This window comes from Mesocricetus auratus, unplaced genomic scaffold (genome assembly GCF_017639785.1).
Source record: "Mesocricetus auratus isolate SY011 unplaced genomic scaffold, BCM_Maur_2.0 Super-Scaffold_100006, whole genome shotgun sequence".
In the NCBI taxonomy this organism is placed as follows: domain Eukaryota; kingdom Metazoa; phylum Chordata; class Mammalia; order Rodentia; family Cricetidae; genus Mesocricetus; species Mesocricetus auratus.
The window spans coordinates 18,505,140-18,527,880 of record NW_024429190.1 but is presented as its reverse complement, the minus strand read 5'-3'; the positions used below and the strand labels follow the sequence as shown (position 1 = coordinate 18,527,880).

General features: G+C 46.8%; 1 protein-coding gene across 4 annotated transcripts in view; it reads left to right on the top strand.

Moving 5' to 3' along the window:
• The window catches only part of Slc2a9 (solute carrier family 2 member 9), a 129,053-nt gene that overhangs the window by 26,386 nt on the left and 79,926 nt on the right, over nt 1-22,741 (top strand). For 3 of the 4 annotated variants that reach the window (XM_013112513.3, XM_021226436.2, XM_040747018.1), the window contains 3 exons: nt 7,604-7,764; nt 15,407-15,531; nt 19,951-20,096. In XM_013112513.3, coding sequence (XP_012967967.1) covers nt 7,604-7,764; nt 15,407-15,531; nt 19,951-20,096 — 432 coding nt within the window. The remainder of the gene's footprint in view (nt 1-7,603; nt 7,765-15,406; nt 15,532-19,950; nt 20,097-22,741) is intronic. The other variant, XM_040747019.1, reaches the window with a different exon arrangement.

The following is a 22,741-nucleotide window of genomic DNA, read 5'->3' as shown; positions in this document are numbered from 1 at the left end:
AGGCTACAAGGTTATTTGCCTTCCATTGCCCGACATTTCCTGCCATCCTCTGGAGGAAGGGAATTGCATGGTTCAATTTTTTGTCGACTCATGGACCTTGGGTTTTTAGGCTGGGAGGTAATGGTGAATTATTTATAGATTCTTGGACCTAGGAAACAAATGTGTCTAGACCTCCCTTATTTTAAAGACACAGAAATGTGATATTGATTCCTGCACCACCAACCACTCCTCTGCCTAGATTCTATTGTGGGCTCTAAACACCCAGTACTGGGCTTTTTATTTTCTTCCTGTAAGTCCTAACAGTAAATCCTTGGAGGGGACAATGACAGCAGTTGCAGGACCTAAGGCTGAGAGAGGTTAAATAACTCGTTCAGTCACCCAGCAGGTAAGTGGCAAAGATGCAAATGGGACAAAACAGATGTCCCTGGCCCCAAGAACACTGCCCAGAGATGTGGAACTTGAGCTTCGTCAGGCCACCCCAAAGGTCACAAAAGGACTCAAAGGTGCAAACAAGTCTTGGAGTCAAGGTGGTCAGATCTGTGTTTGGTCTCTTTTCCTTTACCCATGCTGCCTCTTATGCAGTCTAAACTTTGCAGTCTAAACTCTAGTTAACACTCCTTATGGGGTTCATTCTAAAGTCCTGTCAGCTCTCCATCTAGTACCAAATGCAGAAACTTCCTCACCACGCCAGCTTCATCCTCTCTAAACTATAACTACAGTGACCACACGAGCAACAAACCAGAGCAGCTCACCCACACGCAAACCCCCTGGGAGCTGCAGAACCAAGTGCACACTTACAGCGTATGAGTAAAGCCAGTCCCAGCCAGCCCCTGCCTTGCCCTACAGCCTTTCTCCTGAGCTGGGCCACCGTTCAGCCCCATTGGGCATGTGCAGCTCCTCTATGTCAACCCATGATCTCCAGCTTCTGCTCCTTGAGTTCTTTGTTCTCTCTCTCCATAGCTGTCCAGCTTGGACCCAGCCTAGCTGCACTTTTGACTTCCCTGATCTAGGTCATGTGACTGGATTCTATAGGCACAGCATTTTGTGCTCATGTTATTGTGGTAGACTCGTCTTCACAACTCTTGAGATAGAAAGACAGGAGCTTGTCCTTGGAAGGCAGATGAGATCTGGGTCCCAAGCTAAGGGAAAAGATGGGTAGAGACAAAGAAAGAGACGTAGGAGTAGGTTTCTTAGATGTAGGGTCAGTGAAAAAGTGAGGGCAGCCAGAGTTGACCTAAAAATCTCACTATACAGTGGCCTGAAGAACATCTTGGGTTGCGCAATGTTTTCTTTAATGGAAGCTGACAGCTTTCCCCAAAGCATTAGAAGGAGGGGCTAGGAAAAGTTCCCTATGTCCACTCCTGTTCACCCTCACGCCGTGGCCTAAATCTTGCTTGTTTGAAGCCTCACATCCCTGTAAGTGGTCATGCCGTGAGCTTCGGAATCAGGCAGTTTGTGCTTTGGAAACTCAGCTGCTGTAAAATGAGCTCAGCGCCACAGTGGCAGCTCAGCTCCATGGACAGTCTTCAAAGCTCATGTCACTATCAAAGGCAGGTGATCATGGGATTCTGCTCCACAAAGCCTGTGGCCCCTCCGTTCTCCGTGGCCTTTGAGCCCCCTGGCGCTTTCTTGGGGATGACCAGCTGACAGGGAAAGGTGGTGGGCACGATGGCTGGTGTGAATGCAGATGCCCACCAAGTCACTTCAGCTCATACTCGTTGGGAAGGAAGTGCTCCTTCAGCCTCACCCAGGCACAAACGATAAGAGTCACGTGGCTTTGAGAGGCAGCAGAAGATAGCAAACACCAACTTGGCAAGGTCTAGCAGGCTCTTTGGTTCTTCCAAACTGTTTTGCTCATGAAGTGAACTTTCTCAGAATAGATAATGTGGACACAAGTGCCTCCTGCTCGGGGACCAGTCAGCTGATAGAATCATTTCTGTGTTTTCTACATAAGAATTGAAATCGGGGCAAAAGAGATGGCCTAGTGGTTAGGAGCACTAACTACTCTTCCAGAGGACCCAAGTTCAATTCCCAGCACCCACATGGTGGCTCACAACTGTCTGTAACTACAGTTCCAGGGAATACAACATCCTCACATAGACATACATGCAGGCAAAACACCAATGCACATACAAATAAAAATAAGAAAGTTAATTTAAAGAAAAGAGTTGATATCAGGCCTGAGGAGATGACTCAGGTGGCAAAAGTACTTGCCATAGTATGTGGGCCTGAGTTTAGTCCCTAGTGTCTATGTGAAATGCCCGTGCATTGGTGGTGCCTGCTTGTAATTTATAATACTAGAGGAGACAAGAGCTTCCCTGGTGTTCACAGCCAGCCTAAGAGAGTCAGCAAATTTTAGGCCCTCGTGAGAAATCACGTCTCAAACAAAACCCCCAAGACTGAACTTAGCTTTTATTTACACATGCACCTGCATGCACATTTTCAAAGAAAATAGTCGGAGTGGCTGGAGAGATGACTCAACAGTTGAGAGCACTTGTTATCCCTGCTGAGGACTCAAGTTAGATTTCCAGCACCCACATGGCAGCTCACAACCATCTGTCACTCCAGTTCCTCTACTTCCTCCGTGGGCACTGCACACGCACGGTACACAGACACACGTGCAGGCAAAACCACTCATACACATTTTAAAAATCTTTAAAACTAAATTTTTAAGAAGACTTGGAAAAGAAAGGCATAAGACTGGGAGGGTAACGGGGTGGGGGGCACCAGAGGGAGTTGGAGGGAGGTAGAGGCGGATGGATCTGAGCAAAAGACATTGTATAAATGAATTAAAATTTCAAAAATAAATAAAAAATAATTTTTAAAAGAGTTGAAATAAAGTGTTGATTAAGATTTGTGTCTGAGGCTGCTGCCCGGGCTTCAATCCTGATGACAGCACATGCCGATGCTGTGCCTGGGCGAGCGTTTTATTGTTCTGAACCCAATTCCTCTTCTGCTCGGAAAGAGAACTGAAAATGCTGCCCTCAATAGGGCCGTGGGCGAGGTGATGATGTTAGGTGTCCATTCTCAGAAAAGTTTGTGGTTTCATGAACAGGGTGCCCATTTCCCAGTTTTTTATTATGGTAATTTCTTGTGGCTATCTGACACAAAACGAAGCCCAGTTTAAAACACAAGCATGTACACAGCTGCCTGCTGTCACACACTGCAGGCTACACTGGCAGATAGCAGTCCAGGAATCTCAAATTCAATGGATGTTTGTGTGATGATTTAGAAGCAGTTTCATCACTTGGATCCAGTGACCACAGACTGTCTCCTGGGCCATCGCTGGCTTCCCAGCAGGAAGACACAGTGGTTACGGCAGGCAGCACTTTGGAGGGTTTTCAGGGGACCTGTGAGGCTTCTGCTTTTGATTTTCCTAAATGAAAGCAAGAAATCTCTGCAGGCTCCCAAAGCAGCACATAACAGTTACTGGTCACTTACTCTCCAGGTGAAGGGCAACTCGGAGGGTGAGGGACTGTTTTCTCCAAGTCCACTCCTGTTAGTTCTATCCAGTAATTCCTGGACACTGAGCATTGTTGCCAGCGAGGTACTAAGAGGCAGGATCTCCAGGGCAGACTCCACTCCTTATGAGTGAGTTTAACCACCGGAATCAGTATAGGCTTGCAATAGGGGCCAGGGTCAGAAGCAAAAGCAGCCTCCTCTACGTTTTGAGGTCCTGCCTATCTAGGGGCAGGAACAGGGGCAGGAACGGTGCCTGAGAATTTCTGCACCCATTACTTTTGCAATCTTCTCCACAAGGAGAGGCCCAGCCTCTGTTTGTAATTGCTGTGGTCCTGGGAGTTCCTGTGAGCCTCACTTCTGGAGCTCTTCCATCCCTGTGACTCAGATGCCCTCACCCCTGCTCCTGTACACCGTGTGCCCTTTGGGTGTTCACACTGTACTTCCAGGATCCGACAGAGTTTAGCCCTTACCAAGGCTTTACTGATGTTGGTTTAAAATTTTTATTCAGTTATTGTAAAAATCATTTTTATTTATGTGTATGTGTGTATGAGTATATGCTCACGTGTGTGTATGAGTATATGCTCACATGTGTGTGTATGAGTATATGCTCACACGTGTATGTGTGTGTGAGTATATGCTCACACGTGTATGTGTGTATGAGTATATGCTCACATGTGTGTGTATGAGTATATGCTCACATGTGTGTGTATGAGTATATGCTCACATGTGTGTGTGTATGAGTATATGCTCACATGTGTGTGTGTGTATGAGTATATGCTCACATGTGTATGTGTGTATGAGTATATGCTCACATGTGTGTGTGTATGAGTATATGCTCACATGTGTGTGTATGAGTATATGCTCACATGTGTGTGTATGAGTATATGCTCACATGTGTGTGTATGAGTATATGCTCACATGTGTGTGTGTATGAGTATATGCTCACATGTGTATGTGTGTATGAGTATATGCTCACATGTGTATGTGTGTATGAGTATATGCTCACACGTGTATGTGTGTGTGAGTATATGCTCACATGTGTATGTGTGTATGAGTATATGCTCACATGTGTATGTGGGTATGAGTATATGCTCACATGTGTATGTGTGTATGAGTATATGCTCACATGTGTATGTTGGAGGTCAGTAGAAGATGTTGGTTTGTCTGGAGCTAGACTTGCAGGTGACTTGAAACTGAACTCTGTTCTTCTGGAAGAGCAGCAAGAACTCTTACTCACTGAGCCATCTCTCCAGCCCCTGGTATTTCCTTTTAAATCCACATGTGCTAGCGGATGCGGCTGTTTTACTTTTGCCCCACTATGGTTTGTTCAACAGTGTATACACAGGAGTAGCTCATTTGGGCCCTGGAGGCAACAGTTGCAGCGCACTCCCCTCCCCCACACGAGCCTCACAGCTTTCCACAGCTTCTGCCACTTAGAGTCTCATTTGCACATGAAGGGATCTGCCACCGGATTCATCTGATGTAGAAAATGAGACAATGCATCATCTGGTGGCTTCCATAGTTTAAGCTACACAAATAGTTTTGGATGACTGATGCTAAAAAGTTGTTGAAAGAACAGTGAGTTAGCCAGGCTCAAAGTTCTACAACCAGGAACATGCCCCAAGTCCACACTCAGAACTGGTCCTAAGCCCTCCCCAGCACAGGTCACCACCCAACCCACAGCTGCTTTGGGAAGTTGCCACATTCCATTTGTATGGCATTTGAAGTTTAGGCTTGGGATTGGCTGAGTCTTATCCACATGTTCACTCCCTAGACATTGGGAGGGGGGGGGGATACTGGAAAAGGGTGTGTGACATTCTCAGGCTCCAAAGTGCTAAGTAGCCTGTGATAAAGGCGAGTCCTGTCCTCAAAAGGAAGATTACTGTACACAGAGACTTCGTATGACTAAGTGGTTAATGTCTATGTGACATCTAGGCGGCGACAGAGATGTATTCCTTCAGAGAAGTTGTTCATGGCCATTTGGTGAAGACCCAAGGGTCAGTACCGTGGCAGCCCTGGTGGAGCAGGTGGTGGTTTAGACTGGTTAAAGAGGGGAGTGGTGAATCCATGGAGACAGCGTGGTTTTGCTAAGGCTGCTATTACAAGTACCATGGACTTGAACAATAGAATTCTGTGGCCTCACAGCTCCGGAGTCCCAAAGTCTAAGATCAATGGGTTGGCTCCTTTTGAAGGTTGGGAAGGAAGGTGCTAGTTTGCTCTTTCTAGTAGAGAGTCACCAACCAGAGGCCAGCATCGCTTTCTCTGGCTACACTCGAGAAGGAAAACACATGGACAGACTTGCTGTGAGTAGCATCCTGTGGTTGGGAGAGGATGCAGCCTTGGGTTGAGGACAAACTGTGGAAAGCAGAGTGAAGCATCAGGAAGCTCCTGTGTTCTGAGTTTCTCAGCCACTAGGTTACCCATTCTCCAAGCTACCATTTAGTTAAGTATCCTTGGGGTTTAGCCATTTCTTTTTATTGTTTTTTTTTTAGTTTTGCAAGACAGGATTTCTCTTTTCTTTGTATCCTTGGCCATCCTGGAGCTCACTTTGTAATTTGTTAATCTGTTCTGCCATGAGCATCTGACATGTTTCTTATTTGGCGTTATTATGAACAGTGTTACCACGGACATTTGAGTACATATATCCTAGTGCCTGTAGGAAAGCTGTGCGATGGAATTTTCTAGAAGTAGATGTGCTGTGCGATGGAGTTTTCTAGAAGTAGATCTGCTGAGTTGGTCTTTGAAGTGTCTTTATCCAAGTGGGGACTGTATGAGCTCCATTCTAGTACAGGACACTGCTCTGTGTTCTTATTTGCCCCTCACATCAGCCCCTAGAGGTCAGTGTCATCCTTTCCATCCTGCAAGTGAAGAAGCTGTTTAAAAATCACAAGCCAGCAGCTCAGGTCTGTGAGAGTCGAGCCCTAGCTTTTCCTGTAATGACATAGGCTAACATGCTGAGGTTATGTGGGCCCATATTAGCATCAATGTATGGCTATTAATGTACTGGGGAAATGAACTTCCTTGGATAGCAGAGCACCAGGACCCCAGCACATTAGACCCACCCAGGTTGTGCCCCAAATGCAATGGCAGTGATGATGATGGAGTGGGTATCAGGGTGTCTAGACAGATCTCATTGTGGTTTTATTTACATTTCTCTTTGACTAATGATATTGAGTCTATGATTGCCTAATTGAACATGTGCATATAGTTTAGGGTCTGTTCAGGTCTCTTGATCATTTTTAATTATATTTGTCTTATTTTTATGTGTATGGATGTTTTGTCTCCATGTATGCTTATGAAACACTACATGTAGTGTCTTCTGAGGCCAGAAGAGGGCATCAGATCCCTCGGAACTGGAGTTACAGATGGTTGTGAGCTGCCATAGGGATGCTGAGTTTTGAATCTGGGTCTACTGGAAGAGTAACAAATGCTCTTAACTGCTGAACCATCTCTCTAGCCCTTCATTTGTATTCTAATAGATATTTTAGAGTTCTTTACATATCATGAATTTTTTCCTTTGTAGACAGATGCATTGCAAATATACTAATTCAGTCTATGGTGTATCTTCATTTGAAAGAATTTTAGTTGAATTATTTGCTTATTTGTATGTGGGTATATGCTATGGTACATGTGTGGAGGTCAGGGATAATTTGAGGGACCTAGTTATCTCCTTTTACTATGTGGATCTCAGGGATCAAACCCCAGTCTTCAGACTTGGTGGCAGGCACCATTACCAACTAAGCCACTAAGCCCTTTTCTTAATTTTTTTCATGGTGACTTTGGAAGAACTAGAGACTTGACCTTTATTAAATTCAAGTGAACTGTTTTCTTTCATGCTTATTGTCTTTTCTGAGATGTAGTGCCTCTCTTGCATATGCACTTTTAAGACGCTTCGCAGCTGATGCCACTGAGTAGTAAAGTCAGAGCTTACATCCAGATCTGTTGGACTCCCAGGCTTCACACTCACCAAACAAGCCATGCTGTAAGGGCCACTCTCCACATTTGTCAGAAGCGTCCAGTGAGATCAAGTGTGAAGTTCTACAAGGTGCCAAGCATGCTGGAAGTATCCCGTAAAGAGCCTCTTGATTTGCTTCCAGCATAGGCAGAGCAGAAGGAAATAACTCCTCTTATTTGTTTCCAGTATATCAAGGCCTTTTACAATGAAACGTGGCACAGAAGACATGGACATCCCATAGACCCGGATACCTTGACCCTGCTCTGGTCTGTGACTGTGTCCATATTTGCAATTGGTGGCCTGGTGGGGACGCTGCTGGTGAAGCTCATCGGAAAGTTTATTGGGAGGTCAGTATGGGCACTGTTTCTCTTTGGGGTCCTTTCTATGATAATTATAAGTGTCATTATCAGTGTCCCAGCAGGCAACAGGGTTCCTGTAAAGGGCTTTCCTGCCCAAAGGGAAGGAAGAGAGTGCCAGCGTCCAGGAAGATTAGGTGACGCAGTGACCAATGAGGCTGAAACTGTGGAGTGCCTGGGCTGTGTAGAACCCAAGGGAACGGGGATGAAATGCCCCGTCTCCTCTGCCTTCCCACCCTCCAGTCTGCTGCAGGAAGCTAAGGTGCCTAGTTGAGGCTTTCTAAGAGGCCAGAACAGAGCAGAGGAGTGGTTCAGGACTGGAAAACTGGAGAGCTCCCAGCAGAGCCTTAGAGGTTGTTCCACAGAAGCACAGGGTGATCATCCTTACAAGACGACCAGCTATTCAGGATGTCTTCCACTGTGTGACTGAGGGACACTTGGGGAACTTCAGTTGTCCCCATCACCAATAAGCCTGCAGTAAATTAAGTATGGAAATCTCTAGGTTTTGAGCTGGGGAGATGGCTGTCAGTACAGCACTTGCCTCATGAGTATTATGACCTGAGTTCAGATCCTGAGAATCCACACAAAAAGTGAGGCACAGTGGCACATCCTCGTAATCCCAGGGACGGCACGACAGGAGGCTGAGATGGCAGGGCTCCTGGAAGCTTGCGAGCCAGCCGGTCTACCTGACCTGGTATAACATATAAATAAATTAGATGCCCAGGCCAATGGGAGGCCCTATCTCAAAAATGATGGAAGGGTACTGAACAATAATTCTGACTTCCACATGAGTTTGGTTTATCAGGCTCTACCCCACACCTCATTGTCTTCTCTGTCTCCTTTCTTGGGGGCCTGCTGAGGTGGGTGGGGGCAAGACAATCTCTGTAAGTTTCATGTCTGAAGTTGAATCATGAGTCTCCCACTACTAGTTGGACGACCTTGGCCAAGTCATCTAATTATTCGAAGCACAGGATGATGGGTCCCACCCAGGCAATGTTACAGGTACTAGGGAAAAGGAGAGGAGGGAGAAGCACCCCAGTGAACAGAGACCATGTGTTTGTGGTCACCTTGCCATCCATACAAAGTAGCTGCTCATTAAGCCTCTATTTTACATTCACACAAACCGGAGAGAGGAGTCATCAAGCCCCAGAAAATCTCTCAGACTCTGGAGTCGTCCCTCTCCCCTGCAGAAGCCATAGACCCTTCTTTCCTTCACCATGCAGGGCAGTGTGTGCACAGGCATGGCCACAGGCTCAGCTTCTGCTCTGGGCTTTTTTGATGCTGGTATCTCCTGAGGTATCTGTGAATTACATGAACTCTCTAACCCGACCTGGTTAGCAGTAGCATGAAAATAAAGTAATGGCATGTATGAGAGCTAGCATGGGGATTAAAGTGGATACTGAGTATAAAATGCTCATCCTAGCAGTCAGCTAGAGTCAGCCGCCATGGTTCCCAGAGCCATGTGAGCACCACTAGCACAACAGGGCCCTTCCTGATGTGGGTGGGTCATAAGAACTCGATGAAGCAGCATTTTCCTTGTTGTTTTGTTTGCTTGTGTGTGTGTGCGTGTGCATGTATGTGTGTTTTAAACTGAGTTAGAAATGTCCTCATTGATCATATCACTAAATCTGATTCTTACCTCTGGAAATTGGTAAAAACAAGAAACAAAGCAACAAAACCCACATGGGCTTTGAAATCCTGGATTGAATGTCAGTCAGTCTGTTCAAGACTATCTATTTAGGGCTGGAGAGATGGCTCAGCGGTTAAGAGCACTCACTGCTCTTCCAAAGGACCTGAGTTCATCCCAGCAACTACATGGTAACTCACAAATCTCTAGTGGCATCTCATGCCCTCTTCTGGAATCAAGGTGTACGTGCAGATAGAGCATTCATATACATAAAATACATAAATAAATCTTTTGTCTGTACAGCACACTGGTCTGGGTACTGTCAGGGGCACTATATGAACACACTTGGGTTTGTGGACAAGAAAAGCACAACTCCTGAAGCTCAGAGCTGCCACTGGGCCAGACAGGTACACTGAGAAGTTCATCTGCAAGCCCTCATGGTCCCTCCCCATAAGTACTGAGGATGAGTGACAGGCTCACGAGGAGGCAGCTGACCTCCCAAGGTAGAATTCTGTGAAGTACAGATAAGCACCCCAGGGAGCAGCTGTGAGGGCTGGATGTGATGCAATTTACACAAGTTTACAGGGTGTCTCATGTAACTCAGGAAAGTCTTTGAATGCCTGTCACAGAGCCCCAATCAAGTTGGCTTAAGCCCCAAAGGGAATTCATTGGCACACATAACTAATGTTGAACCAGCCAGCTCATAGAATGTCACAAGGAAACCCAAATGATCTGTCTCTTTCCTCCATCTCTCAGCCCCTCCTTTCTCCTGTCAGTCTCTCCATGGAGGGTCAGCATAGACCAGCATTGGGATTCCTCTCTTAATAGTTACCTTAAAAGTGTCAGGTGCCAGGCTGGGGAGATGGCTTAGTTGGTAAAGCACCTGTCACGTGGGCACAAGAACCCAAGTTCAGATTCCCCAGAACCCACAAATAAAGCTTGGAGTGGTGGCTGCCTCCTGAAACCCCAGCCTAGGGGCCTAGGGAGGGCTGGACAGTAGAAAGTGATGGAGGCTGACACTCTTGAGTTCACATGAGCTCTTCAACATGTTCAGCCACGCTGAGCACGGCAGAAGCACATGTTTGCTAAGGTTACTTTCAACCACTGAGGTCTACCAAGCACACAGAAAGAAATGAAGAATGGTACGATTCAGGCCAGGGAAGCAGGAAAGAATAGGGCAAGGTACCATCTTGGCATTCAGGCCTGTTATGGCTTAAGAGTTGCTGGAAGGCACCTGGAGGCAGAGGGTGCACAAACACACAGCTTCTCCATTCACTAGGGCATACTGACCAGTGCTTTGCAAATGCAATCAAAACTGCAAGCCCTGTGTCTCCTACCTGCTCTCAGGCTTCCCCTGCCCTTTCCTTATCCGATCCAAGTCTCCTCACACTGAACCTTTCTCAAAGACCTGATGCCCAACCTCCCCACCAGCCTATCACTTTTCCTCTCTGCCCGAGAGCTAGCGACCTCCCGGGTCACACAGGGAAGAGCAGACACTATTGAAGAAGCTTCCAGCAGTGACTCAGGCACCATGGGTGGAGTTGCGGGAGACCTTGGACTCTACTCTCAAAACTGATGCTCCTTGTTTGTGTTGCTGTGTTCATCCCTGGGAGAAAATGGAAACACGATGATTAAAGTCTGCCTCTGAGCCCCAGGGAGTCAGTTTTGAGAGTTATTTTCAAATAAGGTTTCCATTCTCTCTGGGAGGCTGTCAGGCTGGGGCTATTTTGGGAAGGAAGATTTAATATGATGAAAATGTTAGAGGGGGTGCATCCCTGTTTGCAAATGCTTCCTGTCTGACTCAGATGTGACTAACATTCATGCAAGGCACCAAAGACACCTCTGCGGATAGTGCAGAGGTTCAGGCTGAGCCTCAGAAGACATCTTGGCCTCTCCCTCGGTCTTCGCCTCTGTCCACCCAACTGAGAATCCCAGCATGTCTGTCCTGAAATATGCAGGACCTCACTGTTTCTCACAGCCTGTATTGATGTCACACTGGTCAACGCTATCAGCAGCACTTGCTCACATTCCTGTGACAGCTGCCCCAAGGAACTCCTGACTCCACTCTGCCCACTCCTGGCCATGAACAGCTCAGATGACCGAGCTGTCTTGCTAGAAGTCAGGCCAAGTTGACCTTTTCTTTGCTATCTGTGGCAACCTCTCTCACCTGGGGTAGGAACTCACACCTGCTAGTGCCCAAGCACACTCCTCAGGAACACCTCTGTGACTCCCCTCTATCCACTCACTTCCTGCTGCTGCCTCCCTGGTCCTCCACTGTCCCCAAGCATACTGACCTCAATGATGTTGTCTGGATGCTCCTGGCTAGGCCATTCATCCCTTCTTCATACCTTTGCTCTCATGTCATCGTCCCAGGAACATCCTTCTGCTCTACTCTGTGCAAAATTATATCCCCTTCTCTGCTTCAGCTGTCTTGATAGCATAGGTCAACACTAGCATGCCACGTGCTCTATGCTGCTTATTGGGAACTTAAGAATGATGTCACCATGTTTGTCCTATAAGCCACCGTCTAGACTGGTGCTCAGCACTCAGTTCTGTGCTGAAGGAATGGATATTTGTGCAGAGAATAAATGTGTATGAGTGAAGATGGCAGCTACTTTTACAGGCCAATTGTGCCATGGTCACCTTCATTCAGTAGTGTGGCCTTGACAAAGGTACTTGCAAATCTTTTTCCTCAAGATGATACAACTTGAAGCTGGAGGGAGGGCTCAGTGGTTAAGATTCTCTGCTCTTCCAGAGAACCTGGGTGCAAGTCCCAGCACCCACATGGTAGCTCACAACTATATATAACTCCAGTTCCAGATGATCTGATGCCCTCTTCTGGCCTCTGTGGGCAGCAGACACTAATGCGGTATGCAGACACAAACACAGATAAAACACCACACAGTTATCGAACTCATAAGGCAACTTAGATAGTGAATATACAGTGTTTTAGACAGATTCCGCTCCATAGTGAATGTTTGTTAAGTAGCATCATTATGACAGCCACTCATGATGTAGGCTTTGGAAGGCTGGCTTGGCAGCATCTCCATATGAGCTACTGTGGCTGACAGAGACACTTAGTTCACACTCTACGTATCACCTACGATGACATTGGCCAACCACACTTTCCTGAGCATATATCACTGTCATCACTTGTCAGGTGTCTGTGTAAGTGCTATTGGTGAACCTGAGGAGCTATCAGGCTCAGAGCCACTCACAGAAGATTTACTCTGCAGAGCTCTCTCTCACATCCTCTAGCTCAAATATCCACTGTCATGGTAGCGATGCCATGGAGGGGTGTCTGCGAATGAGCTGAGGCTAAATTTCTGGCAAGGTGTTGTATTTCCCCGTACATGGAATGAAGGCACGATGTCTAGCCTCAGCTTTCCACTTTCTCCATCAGCTTTGACAAGCCCCTCTGATGAGGCTCTACTAACAGGGCTGTGAGGTCTTAAGGGTTAAGACAGGGACCATGCGTGGAAGCTACAAGGAAAGAATGCTTGCAAGAATTTTTTTCCTTTTTACCGTCAAGTATCTCCCGTCTCTAGGAAGGAAAGTTAAAATGGAGAGGCAGCCTTCCCGGAGCCCAAGGTCAGGGTCACACACTGCAGGGCACAGTTGCTGGTACCACGGCTGGGTCCCTAGAGGAGATGCACTCAGTAATTCCAGCAGAGAGAGTGTGAACCTGTGACTGTCCTTCTCTGCCCTCCGTTTGGGAGGCTTTCATAGCAATCCTACAGCAAGGCAGAGAAGGGAGGAAGGACGGAGAAGAAACAGGCAAATGGCAGACACTGTCCTGGTTACACACACTAGCCTCTATTGTCTCGATCTCACTCTCCTTGATTACAGTTATTTGAAGGCAGCTGTATTTGGGAACTATTAAATGGAAAGTTCCAGAAGCAAACAGTTGCTAAGTTTTAGATTAGTTGCTGTTCTCAATAGAGAAACGAGTCTCACACTGTCCTGCACTGTCCTGGGACACAAACTGTCCCTCATCTAGTGTATCCATACTGCTTACACTACACACCCTCTAATCATGTTTAGCCATCTTGGTATATCACTGATGTAACTGTTCTTTCATAATGAGGTGTGTTTCAGTTAGATTTGAAAAACAAAATCACATCATTTTTGGCTAATTAACACATCCATGTGGCTTTGATTTCTAAAGCACCCAATGGACACCAAGTTCTGGCTTCCCTTTTCACTGCTGCCCTCCAGTCCCTCAGTCCTTTCTGTAGAGACCCAGTGCTTGTTCAAGTTTGGGTGCCTTTCCAAGGTTCCTGCCTAGCGTGAGCACGCCCCCCCCCACACACACAGAGCCGCACATACAAAGAGATGCCCATACACATATGCACACATTCATACTCATACATCTTTTCCCACACAGATCATTGCGTGGTTTACAGCAAATTCTGCACTTTGGCCTTTTTATTTCTCTCTTATAGCTCCTCCCACCTCAGAGTATAGAAAAACACCTCTGATTTAATGCCCATATGAACAGACTACAGCTTAGTTTGCCATCAGTGAACACTTGGGCTGTTCCAACCATCTGCTGCTGTAGGATGCTGCTGTGTCTTGGTACCATTGCCACAGATGCAAATGCCAGTGACTATGAAATTTTCCAGGAAGATGCAGAAAGGGAGGGAACTTAGCTTAAATGTGGAAATGAGGCAGAAGTCACATGGAAGGTTATCCCATAACTCAAGAAATCTAACTGCTAAAGTGAATACCAAGTCTCCTTTGAAAAGCCTCGCTTCTCACAATTTACAAAACAGGACAATGTTTCTTAATTTACTTAGTGGTTTGTTGTTGTTGTTGGGGAGGGGTGAGGAGAAGCTGCTTCCTAACCTCTTCAACTTCCTAACCTCATGATTTACAGCAAGTTTCTAACTTGCCGGGGTCCTGGTTAATTTTGTATGACATAAGCATGTCAAAGCCCCTGCCTCTGAAGACCAGCCATACGAAGTGCTTAGATTAGAGACTGCCACACAGCAAGGCTTGAATACATGAGAGCTGCTGGGTTGGTTCTGCAGGTGAGGAAAAGAAAACACAGCTGCCTCACTCCTCAAAGACAGAGCCACCCAAGTGAGGCATGAATCTCAGCTGTGAGGGCTTAGGGACACATTCCTGAAACAGACAGCCATCTTGACACACAGCAGTAAAAGTAATTATTGCCAGGGGAATTTGTCTGGCTCTGTTTGATGGTTCTAACTCAGCTTTGCATCTAAAACTGTAGTTCATTAGATCTAAGGTGCCTATAGAGTATTAAGAAATATGATTGTTTTATTGAGGGAGAGGGAGAAAGTGAGGGAAAGAGGGAAGAGAAACAGAGGGTCAAGTCTGCCAGCTAGAACAGTAGGATGCCACCCTGGCTGTCCAGCTGTTGTCTGGGCTCCACACGCCCAGCTATTTCTGTTTGCCTGGCTTTCCTTGGCCACTGATTTCAGTTTCCAGCTTTTATTCAATCCCAAGAAGCAGACATAAGTGCCCATCAGAGAGGTGGTACCAGTAAGCGGCACCACTCTGAGACAGCTCTTCAGGGATCCCCTCCTGGGCCTCTAAGAGTGGCACCCCCTTTTCAGAGAGTCTTTGCATAAATCACTCTCCTAACACCGTTATTCAACTCCCCATGCTAACATCTTTCCACTGGAATATTGAGCGGTTGCTGTTTTTCTGCTTAGCCTGGCTCCTGCATTGTGACTTACACCTTATCTTGATAAATGATAAATAAAACTCAGAATTCATGAAATAAAACCCCTCCACAAGGAATCCATAGCTTTCTAGTTGGCAGTGCCCCTTCTTACCCCGTTGTGAACAGGGAAACAAGGAGTGGCAGCCAGGCTCAGGGTCACACAGTCAAGAGTGGAAGTGATCCATGGCCCTAATACCTAAGCCCAATGCTGGTTTACTGTTGGTTTATCTCACTCTACTGACCTCTTGGGGGATGGACAAGACTCCAACATGCCGCATAATATATTGATCTCATCAAGCCACTTTTCCTTCCAGGAAGTACACGCTACTGGCCAATAATGGATTTGCAATTTGTGCAGCATTGCTGATGGCCTGCTCACTCCAGGCAGGAGCCTTTGAAATGCTCATTGTGGGACGTTTCATCATGGGCATGGATGGAGGTGAGACTTTGCCCCAACTGGGGAGGAAGGCAGTAACAGTCCCTGGGCTTGTCTGGAGTGGGGAGAGGTATTAGGAGCTGAGATCGCCTTGGAAGAGACCAGGATTCTAGAACTCCACAGAAAGTGGGGCATCTTGGGGGAGCACTGAATGGCCCTCTACACGGTGTTGTAGCATCCAACCTGAGAAAACCAGGCTAGGTAGAGCTGAGTCACTGCCAAAGCCCTGGCTGGTTTACAGTGTGCCTGCTGCTTTCTTTATAAAACCCATACTCTAGGAGGTGAGCTGTGAGCTCGCCCAAGGCTTCTGAGCTCTGACTGCTCATTCTCCCGTTCTTTCGCCAAGCGTCAGAATACTGACTGACTATGCCCCATGTTCTATGTGCTGGGGAGACGCTACCTTCGGAGCAGAAGGCATCCAATTATGTACAAGTCCTAGGAAACAAACAAGGCAGGGCAGAGGCTAGTCTTTTTTTCTTTTTTTGAAAGCCTGTTAGAAGGATCCAGAAATATGAGCAGAGACCAAAACGAACCGAGATTGAGAACTGAGTAAAAATCAGGCTCTCAGTAAGAGAGGATAGCGGTGTGGTCCTGAGGTGGAAGGTGACTGGCATTTCTGAGGAAGAGTGAGGGGCAAGGGGCCCGGAGCTTGGTGGGGAGGGGAGTGTGGGAGCTGAGGAAGAAAGGGAACCAGGACCAGATGGTGCAGCCCACAGCTAGAACCGAGAGTTTGTGCAGAGTATGAGAGGAAGCCAGGAAGGGGAGGGGCATGAATTGTTTTATGACTCAGTGCTACCCCTTGGGCACTTGGATATGAAGGGAAAGGTGGGTCCAGGAGTCGGGTCAGGAGAACCGGGGACAGTCTTACGACTTGAGGAAGACTGTGTAGCAGGGTAGGCAGAGAAGAATGGCCAGATTCTGCCAAGGGAGCGAGATTTACAGATTCAAATGGTTGTCAAAACAAACCGCTTTCCCCCCAAACCTGCAGATCTGTAGAGAAAAGGTTCTAAGCCTTGTCATGACCAGTCAGCTCTAAGTGTTTTACACTCTCAATGATTTAAAATTACTTTTATTGATTTTGCCACTGTATGTATGTGGAAGACAGAGGATGGCTTGCAGGATTAGATTCTCAATCTCCACCATAGAGCTTCCAGGAATCGAACTCAAGTCATCAATCATGCTTGATGGCAATCACCTTTACCTGATGAGCCGTCTCACCAGCCTGCGTTGTGTACTCTTAATGTTGCCAGCTCAGTTTGGGTTCTCTTGCTCAATTTGAGATAGGATTCATGAAGAGAGGGGTCTCACCCAACAGAGTATCTGGGGTTTCTTCTCATGTAATTCCACGGGTTCCAGAGTACAGCAGGGAAGCCTTAATGTGCAAATACTATACATTAAATTAGCCATAATCACTTTGGCCAAAGCCAAAGCCCATGGTAAGAGCAGGCAGAGATCCAGCCAGGGATGCCGGCAGTGGGGACAAGCGCTGCAGCTTTCCTAACTGCCCGAGTCTCCTCCTGCTGCTCCACAGAGGGACCAAATAGCAAGGCTGGCCTGGTTGGATGATGCCAGTATTATCCTTTGTATAGTACTCAGTCTAGCGGGATCCAAGCCTGCCTGCATCCACCCCAGGCGTGGTGAGGATATTCTCATTCTGAGTGCTGCTGCTGGGTGTTTGATTCTAAGCTTGTGAGGGGCAGATCCAGGATCGGAACAAAAAGACAGAAGAGGGAGGCTGTCGGGCCTCCACCATGCTCTCTCTGGAGGTTTTGAGTTTTTTCCAACCGCTTTCCCCTTGGCTTCCTCTGCCTGCCTCTTGCTGTACTTGCTCTCCGAATTTCCACGTTCACAGATGAATGACTCTTTCACAGCCGCAGACTCAAAATAAATGCCTGTTAGGCCCCCTTTGTCTGTGAGCTATTCAGAAAGAAGCAAAGGAAAAGGAAGAGCAGGGGAACTTTTAAAACACGCCCTGACTTCTGGAGCACAGCCTCTTGAAGCTGTGCCAAGCACCAGAGACTTCATGTCATTTATTCTCACCAAAACTTTAGAGCAGAGAGAGCAAAGTGAGGGCATTTAAGGTAGGAAAGTTGTATAGGGAGATAGGAATACTACCAGGCCTGGGCAAGGTGGGCTGCGTGCTTATAACAGAATTTAAATCCAGGGCTGGGCGTGCAGTTCAATGGGTGGAGTGCTTGCTTGCCTAGCATTCATGAAGCCCAGCCCAGCCCAGCACCATATAACACCAGGTGAGGTTGCACAAGCCATATGGGAGATGGAAGCAAGAGGAGCAGGAGTTCAAGGTCATCCCTGACAAACTCCATTGCATACTGAGTTCAAGGTCAGCTTGATCTATCTGAGACTCTACTTGAAAACAAAGAATTTAGAGCCACATGATAATCCTGACAGTCCTAAAAGTAGAAAGATTTTTAATAAGATGCTGTTTGCCCAGCTTCTTATGGAGCATTTGAATCAGATTAGAAATGTAGGACAGTTTTGATTTTTTTTTCTGAGAGACTTGGAGAAACATCAGCATACTACTTTTTATATAGAAATAAATATGATTCAATATGCCACTGGAGACAAATTCACATAGACCAAAGACTTTAAAGTAGGAATTTTGTGTTGGTGGGAGATTGAACTGTACACGGCCCAAGCATGACCCCCCCCGGGCTGCCCACATTCCCTGTGGCACAGTTACCCATTGGCCACAGTAGAAGTTTCGCAGGACACAAGCCATGACAGCTACAAGCAGAAGCTCCCCAGTTTCTGTTGTTCAAGCAGACGTGCAGTTGCCCGGTTTCTGTTGTTAAAAATACGGAAAGTTCCGGAAATAATTTATGAGTTTAAAGTAATGTCTTTTAACAACATACCACCCATTATCACTTCGTCTGAACAATGAGATTTGGTAAAGACTCTATTGCCAGATAATGTAGATCTATGGAAACTGGACATGTTTGGAAGACACAACTCCACCTCCTACTGTAGGAGGTGACGCTGAACTGAAACAGGAAGTATAGGTTGCAATCAGCCTAAGATCTCTGAGGACAGAGGGTTCGAAACAAACAGAAGAACCAAGGTCAGACTTCGAGGACACAACGGGCCTAGAGCACACCCTGAGCCCTGAGGCTCACATGTCGAGGGAGCATGGATGGCAGGGAATAGGGTCAGAAGCTGAATAAGACTGCTTAGAGGATGCTTAATGAGAACCAACCAGCCTGGATAGATGGTACCAGGAAATCCAGGATGATTCAGAGACCCAAATACAGAATGTGTGCCAGGTATTCTGCCAATCCATATATCTATATCCATATCCATAACTATATCTATCTATCTATCTGTCTATCTATATTCCGTTTGTGTTCCCACCTCCATAATGGTGATAGCTCCGCTGTCCTCATATCCAGAATATAGTGGTTCATGCTGCCTTCAACTAGAAACACCAGTGAGCAGATTTGGGAATTAAATCTTTAAGCTATAACTTATTGAGAGAGATGACATTCTGGTGATGCAGCTGGCTATCACCCCACACTGTCTATCTTCTCTGGGCTGTCTCTAGGTATCATGTTTTTATAAAGAATCAGCCTTGCCCCACTGGTAGGGATCAGCCTTGTCTCTGAGATCCACAGTGTCCGTGTGTCCCTCCTGTGGCCTCTTGAACTCTCTGCTCATCGTCACTTTCTCTCTAGTGGAGGTCACATATTCACAAGGCCACTGCATCTCCTGTTCTCTAAAGAAAAGGTCAGTGTGTGTATGCCGAGGATGTGCGGTTCCCTTTCATAATACAAAGCACAAATGTGCTCATAACACAGAGTGGATGCACCCTTACCTGTCCCTCCTGTCTGCTCTTGCCCCTACAGTACCGGCGAGCTAGAGAAGTTAACACTACACTGTATTAGTTACGTTTCTGTTGCCGTGACACAAATGCTATGAGCAAAAGTGACATATGAAAGGAGTTTATTACAGCTCATGGTTCCAGAGGAAAAAGAGTCTATCACGGTGGCGAGGAGGCATGGTAGCAAGCATGGCAGCAGGGACAGGAAGCTGAGGGAGAATAGAGAACAAACTGGAAATAGGACAAGTCAGTGCCCACCACCCATTGGTGTACTTCCTCCAGCAAGTCTACACCACCTAAACCTTCCGAAAGAGCGCCACCTACTGGGGAAGAAGTGTGCAAATGCTGGAGCTTATTCAAAACACCACACACACTCATGGCCAGGTCCCTTACTGCTTCTTTTCTATACCACACACACACACATGGCCTTACTGCTTCTTCCCCATGGCGGTTATCATCTCTGTGAGCTGACATGTGCTCTCCCATGGTCTTGGTGTAACGGGCAGGAGACACATGAGCATCTGTAAGTGCTCATCCTGTGACCACATGTGAGCAAGGGCCTCTCTCACTGCTGAGTCTTTCCCCAGGCATCGCGCTCAGTGCACTCCCCATGTACCTCAATGAGATCGCGCCCAAGGAGATCCGAGGCTCACTGGGCCAGGTGACTGCCATCTTCATCTGCATTGGCGTGTTTGTTGGGCAACTGCTGGGCTTGCCTGAGCTCCTGGGAAAGGTAAGTGTGGCTTCCTGGACAGCCGTGGCTGCTTTCATCTCACTGTTACCAGGTCACAAGGAGCCCTTAGAAATCTCATCTCTGAGGTGGCGCTTCCTGAGGGCTCAGGTGTTTTACGCATTCATGGAGAAAAGTTGTAGGTGCCTTTCACTTTCTTAGAACATAAATACCACATAGCAAACTCAAACCTTACAGGATGTTCAAGTCCATTGCCCACTGACCATTGTTGACAGCTGATTTTGCATTTGTATAGGCTTTGCTCCCTGCTTTAAAAACCATATGTGCATCTTGTCTGAATATGTGGTTAGCTGTGGTTGTGTTGTATTCATAGGGTCATGCCGTGCATATGGTTCTGTAGCTGGCTGCTTTCATTTTCACATTTTTTGGGGGTATCTTTCCAAGATATTTATTATCTTTACCACAATCTTGAGTTTATCTTTTTTCCTAAATAATTGTGGGACCTTCCAATTTGCCTTGCTATATGAGGAGCAGGAAGGAGTGGGTTAGAATCCCAGCTCAACAACATACTTGCTGGGTGGGCTTGGCAAAGAATCACATCCATCCAGGTTCGTATAGAGTGGGGTGAGCCCAAGGAAGGTTTCCTAGAAGCTAGAGCTGAGAGCTGAGAGCCAGACAAGGGCTTTCAAATCTGTCTGCATGCTCACTCAGCCGTGAACCCAGCACTGGCTTCTCTGGGATGTCCAAGCTTAGGAAGAGGGGGCTGATCCTTCCGTGGGCTTCTGTGCACCGCCTGACCTCCCTAACTCTGGGTCCAGCTCCTATCTTACTCAGTGCAATTCCATGGGCCCAATATGTGGAGGTCAAAGGACAACTTTCCACAACAGGTTCTAGGGACTGAACTAGGTTCTCAGGTTTGCATGACAAGTTCTTTCGCTGGATGAGCCATCCCACTGACTTTAAACATACCTTTGTGTCATTATGCATGGCTTGTGACATCTTAGCTGGTCCAGCTTGTCCCAGAACCACCTGCCTCTCACCTCTCTGTGTTGACTGTCTGGAGTGACTACAAAAACATTCTTGTTTTCCCTTTTTTACAAAACCAGAAACAATGCCTGCTCCATACTTCCGGTTGTCTGGTGCCTGACAATTTCCATAATTAGTGTGAGTGTGCTAGAAACAGTCTGTCTGCCAGGGTGAGGTCTCACATTAAAAGATTCATTTGCTTTCTGTTTAAAGATATTTTAAGTTCCCAAAGTGAACACTTGTCAGTGACAATAAAAACAATTCAACAACCACAGCCTGAGCCCTTACAGCATACTTGTTCTCCTGGGATTAAAAAATTAAGTGCCTGGGGATGGGGTGGGGGGATGGGGAGCTGGTTGGAAGGACAAGGGAGGAGGGGTGGGAAAGGGAACTGGGACTGACATGCGAAGCATTCATGTTTCTAATTTAAATAAAAACATATATTGAGGGAAAAAAGAAAAAATGGAAAAAAATTAAGTGCCTGCTTTATAGGACTCTAAATTCCTTATCACTTACAAAGCCTAGATGCCAATACTAAAGACTTTCTGTTATCTTGGGCCCTCCTTTAACCTCTGGCTTCATCCATTTAGTTAACAAATGGCTAAAGCATTGAGTTGGATGCTGGAGTCCAGTAATGAGCATTTCGGATACATTCATTTCAGTGAGGCTTTGGCAGGTCACCCTTTCCCCAGAACCCTTCTTGGTAGCAGGCATGGCTCAAAGTCCCACACCCCCATGTCCTACTTAAACACCATTTCCTCCGGGAACACATTACTGTCAGAAGCGTCCTCAGAGTACCTTGTGCATGGTCTCTCCTGCTGTGCAGTTTCTGTTTGCTTTCGTGTTTCCTCCCCTCTGCGGAGTGCATCCTGCTGATAGTTATGTGTCAAGTTTATCCTCCCCCTCAGGAAGCCCTACCAGCTCTGTGCCAGATGTTGGGCTGGCTGCTGCTACTGCAACTATGGGGTGGCCAGACTAGACGCCATACTCATGGAAACCACAGGGAGGCGATTAGTCAGTGGCCAGCAGATGATGGAAGAAGCAGGACACTGACCTTGCTGGGGGAAGAATGGTTTTCCTGCAGGAGTGATGCGAAGTGAATGCCGTAGGGATAATTAGGGTTTGTATTGGCCAGGACTGGGGGTGGGGGAGTAAGTGAAGAAGATAGTGTAGAGCAGACAGAGAGTTTAGAAAAGATCCTGGCATTTGTTTAGAGGCAGACAGACCTCCATTGGCTCAGGGCTTAGTCACCTTCTGTCTCTTGTCGTTTTGATAATGGCCATCATAAGGGTGGGAGGTGACTTGTCACTGTGGTTTTGATTTGCATTTTCCTGATGATTAGTGGTGCTAAGTACCTCTTCAAGTACCCATTGGCTGTTTTTAAATATCTATTTTACTTGTTAGTTTTATTTATACGTGTGTGATCCTGAGTTTACATACGTGTACCAGGTGCATGCAGGTGCCCATGGAGGTCAGAAGAGGGCATCAGATCATCTAGAACTCTTTTACATGTGGTTGTCCAGTTTTCCTTGCATCTCAATCTAGACCAGAGGGATTATCCCGATCCAGCAGAAAGTTGCCAGGAGCTTGGCTCAGAATGGCAGCAACAAGGGTGCACGGGCAGATGAGATTGGAGCAATCAGTGGGTGATGGCCCGTGAC